Source organism: Corylus avellana, chromosome ca5 (genome assembly GCF_901000735.1).
Source record: "Corylus avellana chromosome ca5, CavTom2PMs-1.0".
Classification (NCBI taxonomy): domain Eukaryota; kingdom Viridiplantae; phylum Streptophyta; class Magnoliopsida; order Fagales; family Betulaceae; genus Corylus; species Corylus avellana.
Window position 1 is genome coordinate 4,226,286 of NC_081545.1, and position 7,941 is coordinate 4,234,226.

Sequence of the window (7,941 nt, forward strand, 5' to 3'; positions counted from 1 at the left end):
GAGTAAAGCCTCATATTGCAATTTTTTTAAGTTTATATAATAAGACAATATATAAAACATGCTTGATAATTTAAGAGGGTAATTAAATAAAGTTTCCACAAAATACTATCACACGTATCATCCAAAACCATATTTTTTGCATTATATAGGCGAAAGATGCATGCCGTAAGCAAATTACAGGACATTATGATTTTTTTTTTTTAACAAGCATCGAGAAAAGTAACTTTTGAGGATGATTTGATTATCAACAAAGGCCATTAGAAATGGTTCGGCCACCTTCTAAGTAACGTTGGTGGTGGTTGAACCATTTTATTTGGCCATTGAAAATGATTGGACCACCCTGTGTGATAAAATGATGATGAATATGGTAGTGGCATAGGATCTCGATGGTGGTGGGAAGGCGCGCAGTAGAAGAGCATAGGGAGAGAGGCAATAGTGGATGGAGCGGCTAGTGACGCAGTGCAAACAATGATCCTACAAAAACAAAAAAACATGCAATCTCTTACCGGTTTACCGGTGGAGCAAGTAAGTTCAATAGGTTGGATTGGAGGAAATTTCCTTTAACTCAATTTCAAGGAAAATTTTATCTTATCTCTTATCATTTAATTTAATCCTACTTAATTAGAGGTGCTTTAGTTCTTCTATTATTGTTATATTTGAATCACAATTACATGAATAAACATCAATTGGATGTTGAGGGAAAGTTGGGGAAAACAAAATGAAAACATAACTTCTAAGCCATTGTCTTATTGGAAACACTCTGTGCCTTAATTAGTTATGTAGAAATTTTACTTATTCACAAATACAGAACATATTTTATTGCTTAATGAGGGCTTGACAATTACAAACAAATTAGAATAAACCTCAGAAATATTACAACATCACAAGGGCAATAACCCAGAAGGCTTTGGCAATTTATGAAAACTGGCAAATCAACTACAACAATAATAAAAAAACAATATATATATATATATAAAACAAGAGTCACTGCCCCAATGAGCCATACATTTGAACATTTTTCACAAAATTATTGTCAATTTATGGAAATAATTTCCTTGGGGTTGACAACATTGTCAAACATTCCTTCCTTAATATTTAAGGAGTGATGCATGCTTGTAATTAATTAATGTTGTTGGGATATGGACAGTCAAGATTCAAATTTACTATTTTTAACACAAATTCCACTTAATGTTTGAACATGCCCTCACCCTTATCAATATAATATATATATATATATATATATATATATATATATTAGAGAAACAAACCGCAAACACAAAGACACATAATAATTAAGGCTATATATATTGGCAATATTATCCATTGCAAAAGCTCTTAAAATGGGAAAAATGGATCGTCTGCTAGAGTGGGTTGGGGAGGGTGGGGGGCGTGAGGTTTCCCATGCACCAAAGTCTCAAAAACACAAACAGAAAACATAGAATTAAGGAAAATGACAGAAGACACAAATGAAGCACTATATATGCTTCACTCATACAAAACCCTAACCCTAACCCTAAGTTACGAAAAGTGAAAGGGAGTTGTTGCAAGCTTTTTTTGCTTTTTAAATTGTTTGAGGAAGTCAATACCCGAACCCCTAATCCTTGCAAACTTAATTAAGAAAGGATCATGTAAGGTGCGCTCTTGACTTCTTCCCATCTTGTATAAGCAGAAATTCCTCACCACCTTTGTTTCTCTTAATTTCCTTTCCTTTTCCTCCTCCTGTTAATTACTGCAATGACACACAAATTAATGTCATAAAATCACTGCCAAACAGGCCCCTAACCAAGAACAGCAGTACTAGATAAATGTAGTTTATAAACACTAATATATAATTGAAAAATTAAAAGGGTATAAAGTGAGGATTGACATAATGAACCAGGTAAAAGAAAAGCATATAACTAGATAAAACACTATAATTCAAAACTGCTGACGTTATGTATTGTAAGTGGCTTTCTTTCTGATTTTTGAAGTGATTAACACTATAAGTCACTTAAAATGCATTGCATTAGCAGGCGTGGCTTTCATTTGGTTTTTTAAGCGATTGACATGAGAAGTGATTAGTTAGAAAAAGTAATGACAGCTAATATGAAACAGGTGTAAAAAATAACATAAAAACCCTGTATAACTCTAATTCGAAACCCTACGCACTGTAAATTAATGAAAACTTACCTACAATTTAAGGTTTGCAGAAGATGTCATCATGCGTTCTCGCATGACAAAGAAGCCTTAATCCTCTCGACGGTGCAAGCAATAAGATTGTTAACAGTTGCAACAGAGCCAAGAGAAAGTTTAGCTGTGGGAACTGAATCAACCAAAATCTGGAAAGCAACAGTGAGGAGAGATCCGCCAGAGCCAGCTTCCCCAATGCCTCCTCCATGCGTTGTGGTTCCATCAGGGAGAATGGCAAATCCAGAGGGAAGAAGGGCAACATAGTCTGGATCCCCACCATTTAGTACAAGATTCATTGCAACAATGTCAACAGGAGCATAAATCACGAAAGAGGCTGTTGGGTCTGTGCAACTCTCTTGTAATATCAACATGTTGCTCTGGCTTGAATTCGCACTCTTCAATATATATATATACAAAATATTGGTTAAGTAATATTTAGATTGGAAAATAATCAAGGAAAGATCATAATTAACATGGAGCTTACATTCACTCGAAGAAGAGACACGCAGTTTCCTGTATCGCGACCATTAGCAATATGTGCCATTTCTTGAACAACTCCACCATTTGAGAGAATGTCCCACTGTCATATGTACATGTCAAACCTATTTTCTTAGTAACGTACACTTCATGTTTCCTTATAAACTTTTTGGATTTGTAAGCTTTTCTTTCAACTTAGTCTACAATAAGCATGTGTTTTTCATATGCTAAGGAATACGTAACGAATTTATAAATTAAATGGGTCGGAAGTAAAACTCTTGCCTTGTTTAGTAATGATTTTTGTCTTTGTATAATGATTAACAAAGAAGCAAAATTATTAACAGACAACTTCAAATACAAAAACTAAAAATCACTTTCACCTTTATACGTCACATCAGTACATCTTTTTCAACCAAAAAAAAAATCTAAAAAGCGTTGTTAAACAAGAGCATATGTTTATATCTTTGAATATACGCACCTCGCTTCGAGAGTTCTCGTCACGCAGAAAATCAAAAACTCTCTTTGGTGAAACTGGAAGCCAGAAGGAAGTAGCGGCACTTAGCACAATTCCAGGTGGTCTGCCTGGATCATCTATGCTCTTTCGGGTCATGACCCTCACATCATCTGCCCCAGTTCCAGAAAGTGTCGTCCATGTGTGTGTTGTAGAGGCACTCACTCCGGCACAAAAGCTTATCACCATTCTCTCAGCCAGCTTCAGCATACTCTTTCTTCCTTCTTGATTTGTTATCACTAATTAAACAGTAACAAAATTTAGAGAATTCACAAAAAAAATGTCAATCTTGATCAGCTTGATCAAGTCAATCAGTTACTGACATGTGTTTAAAACGTCAGTTTAATAGACGGGATTGAAAAGTTCGATATAATGTTTTTGTTACCTCCAACATCACCGGTTGGAATGTTTGTGGCCATGGCGCTTGCAAGGCGTTCACATTGTCTGTCTAGGGTAGCCACCCAACGTTTTGCACCAAATCCATGGCCTGAGCTAACAAGCTGCTTGTACAGATTGTGAACACCTCTATCATCAACTTCTACGTTCTCAACCCATGTCACCTGTATAAGTAATATTAAACCTAGCTGCAACATGAAATTTATCCATCTTTTCTTTCGTGTTTTTTTTTTTTCCTATCTATCATACGTCAAATAACTCTTTTACAACTTGTTGACATGACTACTATTACCTTTGAGTAGCCGTTGGGCATTTCTTGGATTAAGCAGCCGGAGGGCCTTCTTCGGCACCTCACTGCAGGACTAGGGCGCAAATTGTCCAAGGAAACATCAACCACAGCCCAAGTCCCATCGGCATGCTGTTTACAGTATCTTACATAATAGCTCTCACGAGTTGGAACAAGTGGGGAGGGAACTTGGAATTCTGCAGTCATCTAAAGAAACAAGAATTTGAGTTTTTACATTAGAACCAAATTATAATTCAAGTCAGCATAATTGAGGTTTCTCAGCTGACAAATGCATGGGATATGAAGTTCTATGTTTATTTACCACTTGCAATGCTCCATTATAATTTCCTGCTACTCCTGTCGATAGTACTTCCAATGTCAAAGCTCTTGAGACAATCCCAGAAAACACTGTAGACAGCTGATTCTGAGTGTTCATAAAAGAATGACAAAGAGTCAGATGACCACAAAAACTATTTAATAGACTGCTATACGACTGTCATACAATTGAGATGACGTAACAGTGAAAATTAGCCACAAAATAGGATAATTAAATTAAAGCATACCGCATCCATTAGAATCTCCACAAGGTTGATGTGGTTCATGATAACAACAGCAGTTTCCCGTGAAGCTTCACATTTGAAGCCGGTGGGTCTCGGTCCAATCCCTCGAGGAAATGTTCGAATATATTCATCTTCGTTTAGTATGGAGGAGCCATCATGGTTTGTAATCCATAAGGGTTCTCCCATTTGTGCCATTCTGATGAGTTCCTCCATAGCTGCAACTGCAAGCTCAATTATCATAGGTTTATCTGCTTCAGTTGGTCCACTTATTGTCCGAAGAAGGTCTCCAGCACCATAAATCTCTCCTCCAATGCCTGGCTGCCCATTGAAATTCCCAACTCCAAGTTCTAGTGGCCGGGGAGGAACAGGTGGAGAAAGAAGAGGGTAGTTCACCACTGGCTTCCCAACATACTTAGCAGCAATTGCTGAAATCCTATCAATCTGGAAGGAGAAAATAGAATAAAGAAACAATAATTATGAATATAAGTAGATTGTTAGAAGACTACGTAGCATACAATTTGGATGACGTGCCAGAGAAAATAGGCCTTTAGAATGACAAGGACTTGTAAAGAGTAATGCATTTAGTAGATTCTCATATAATTGTTATAAAACTGGAATAACATGTCAATGAAAATCAACCCTTAATTAGATAAATCTTATAAAAAAGAACATAATAAATCAATGATTAATTTTCCTTGCCTTGTCATCTTAATTATTTGACAATCGTACAAGAGTTTACTAAATAACATTATTTACTTGTAAAAAGGAAAAATTCAAGGACGGGTTTTCACTGCTACATCATCTCAGTTATAACACATATATATTGTAGTCTACTAAATAGCATTTATCTATGAATATAAGTTCTATAGACTGTTATACGACTACTATATATACAACTAGGATGGCGTTTTTGAGCGAGAAAACTTAAAAAAATGGGCAACTCTTGTACCTCTTCTCTTAATCGTGCATTTTCGAGTCTCAAATGATGTTCATCAAAGGACATCTCTCCTATTGCAGTTGGTCCTCCACAATTAGGGCATGAGGCATTGCTAAGAGCGTCTCTGTACCTCATGTTATCAGCCCGAAGCTTTTCATTCTCCGACCTAAGCTGTGTGTTTTCATGGCGCTCATGCTGGGTCTGTGTGGCAACAAACGAACAAATAAAATTTTGTTAATGACCAAATTAAAGAAACCTAAAACTGGAAATGAAAAAAAAAGAAAAAGAAAAAGAGCAGCGTTGACTAATTAAATTATATAATGTAACCTTTCCATTAAAGAAAGATTATGATATGGTAACGCCCATATTGTGAGAGTTTATATTTGTAAAGATTGCACAAATTAACACGTTTTTTTACCTTCATTTGGGTGCGCTTGTTTTGGAACCAAAATTTGACTTGCAGGGGCTCTAACCCTAATTCACGGCTGAGTTCTTTCCTTTGCTTGTCATCTGGGTGTGGACACTCCTTGAAGAAACTAAAGAGATTCCAAGAAAAGTACCCCAAAAAATAAAAAAATTAGTAAAAGAAAAAGAAGGTTGAGAAGTTTGTGAAGATGGGGGAGCTTACGCTTCCATTTCTTGGATCTGGTGCTGGGTGTGACGATGGTAGCGCTTTTTTTTGTTCGGTCGTGGATCTTGCTCGTCGCCAGAGGCACCGTCGTGGTTTTCGCTGCCGGATTTGGTAGCGCTGTCGAAATCATCATCACGGATTCGGGGAATATCACTTTCGGATGTGTTTTGAGTCATGTCTAGTTGGTGGAGCTGACCTTCCATCATGTTAGGCTGGAACATATCTACAGATCTTTAAGATTCCGAAGGCTTATGGGTTTTCAATCTAACAACAGAATGGAAAATTTCCCACTCAAAAGAAAGTAAAAGGCCACATTTCCCAACATACATATCATGTACATAATAAGAAGCTGTTTGATAATACTTATTACATGAAAAAACCTGTTTGATTGGCTCAGGGCAAAACCCATATGTTTAAATTCTCTGTATTTTCGAAAAAATAAGCTTTGAAAATACAATAATTAAGTTAGGCGTATTTTTGAATATATTGAAAAGGGTTTTTCTTGTAATAGCAAATTAGTCTCACTAACACCAAATCACTGAAATAATATAAAGTTTAGAGTTCTTAACGTGCGTAGAAGTAGTGCCAAAACAAAAAAAAAAAAAACCCTTTGAGGAGGAGCAAGATGATGGGAGAACTCAAGCACTGACCTGACCAAGAGTAAGCCCAGAGGACGATCCAAACCCGCCAACCGTCCCATTCCTTCCGATCATCGACGGCATGTTTCTCGCCGGAATCATAATCCCCGCAGGCATACTTCACTACCCACAAACCCCAGACAATATATATTTCCTACGTGAAGAAAAAAAAAAAAAAAAAGGAGACTTTCTGCAAACGTAATTTTGACAAGTTGATGACAACAGGGCAAAGCTGACTTCTTAAGGGGGGGTTTCTTTTTTCTTTTTTTTTTTGGGGGTCTTGGAAAATGGTCTGAAAAACTACCTATCTCCTACGTGAAAAGAGGAGAGAATATACCACGAAGAAACATAGGGTTGACAAATTTGATACGGCTTTTGACAGAAGACTAAAATCAGACAAAACCAAATAAAAAATACATAACGCCCACGAAGATCTCGGAGAATCCAACTCTGCCTCCTCACTTTCTATATCTCTCCCTCTCTCACACACGATGTTTCCTTTCTCTCTTCAGCCCTATCTACAGCAAGAGAGGAAAAAAAGATAGTAAGAAATATCATAAAAGAGAGAAATCCTTATAAAGTAAATGTGAATATATAATATTATAGTGAAGCCCTTCTGTGTTTTTTTTTTTTTTTTTGGGCTTGGGTGCATAAAAAAGTGCACTAACTGATGAATTACTCGGAAATAAATTTCACTTACCACTTGAAAAACAAAAAGCCCTAGAAAGACAAGGGTCAGATCTGTTTTGGGGCTAGAAAAGTGGTTTTGGTAAGAGCTTTTGTATAGTAGAAGTGGATTTGGTATGAGGTGGGGAGAGAAGAAGGTGAAGGATGAGATTAATGAGATAGAGAGAGAGAGAGAGAGAGGAAGAGAAAGAGGTTTTTAGAGCAGAAAAAATGGAGGAAGATGAGGAAAGGGAGGAAGAGGGAGAAGATGAAGAAAAATGTGGCAGCGAGGAGTAATTGCAGAGCGTGTTGAGAGGGTGCAATTGCATTAAATGGTGGGAGGGAGAGGTGTAATTGCTATGAGAGAGAGAGAGAGAGAGAGAGAGAGAGAGAGTATTTTTGCTGTTTAAATTATCTCCCCAAGAGTGTATGGGGCAACGAATGACGGCTACCAGACTCCATAAGTTTTATTTCCTAACATTACATTTGAACTTTACTTTTCTGCTCTTTTCTCTATTTTTTTGGGAAAACAATTCTTGACAAATGAACGATAAAAAGTGTTATTGTTCATTCATTTTCACTGAAAAATTTACAGGATTTAAGGAGGATTATATATATTAAATCTTGAGTGATTTTTGATTTCTAACAAAATTTATTAATTATTACAACA

The 7,941-nt window shown here is 36.5% G+C and overlaps 1 protein-coding gene across 5 annotated transcripts; it reads right to left on the bottom strand.

Annotated features, from left to right (window-relative positions):
- Positions 1-1,414: 1,414 nt before the first annotated feature.
- LOC132180993 (homeobox-leucine zipper protein HDG2) lies at positions 1,415-7,582 on the bottom strand. 5 transcript variants are annotated; one of them, XM_059594022.1, is made up of 13 exons: positions 7,306-7,582; positions 6,618-7,123; positions 5,965-6,179; positions 5,755-5,872; positions 5,349-5,537; positions 4,403-4,840; positions 4,162-4,263; positions 3,846-4,046; positions 3,543-3,717; positions 3,125-3,396; positions 2,654-2,749; positions 2,174-2,564; positions 1,415-1,729 (listed from the first exon to the last, which is right to left on the bottom strand). In XM_059594022.1, the coding sequence occupies exons 2-12, from the start codon at positions 6,720-6,722 to the stop codon at positions 2,199-2,201; spliced, it is 2,277 nt and encodes a 758-aa protein (XP_059450005.1). In that variant the 5' UTR covers positions 6,723-7,123; positions 7,306-7,582; the 3' UTR covers positions 1,415-1,729; positions 2,174-2,198. The 5 variants fall into 5 exon arrangements, with proteins under 5 accessions (XP_059450005.1, XP_059450004.1, XP_059450003.1 ...); XM_059594021.1 differs by having other exon boundaries at positions 2,170-2,564; positions 6,618-7,119; positions 7,306-7,581; XM_059594020.1 differs by having other exon boundaries at positions 2,170-2,564; positions 7,306-7,581.
- Between the last annotated feature and the right edge of the window lie 359 nt (positions 7,583-7,941).

What these genes read in the sequence shown, in the direction of transcription:
- LOC132180993 (XM_059594022.1), bottom strand. Translation starts at nt 6,722, where the DNA reads ATGCCTGCGGGGATTATGATTCCGGCGAGAAACATGCCGTCGATGATC. An exon ending in CTGGGCTTACTCTTGGTCAG is followed by an intron (nt 6,180 to 6,617) that starts GTCAGTGCTTGA and finishes GATATGTTCCAG; the next exon opens with CCTAACATGATGGAAGGTCA. An exon ending in ATAATGGAGCATTGCAAGTG is followed by an intron (nt 4,047 to 4,161) that starts GTAAATAAACAT and finishes TTGTTTCTTTAG; the next exon opens with ATGACTGCAGAATTCCAAGT.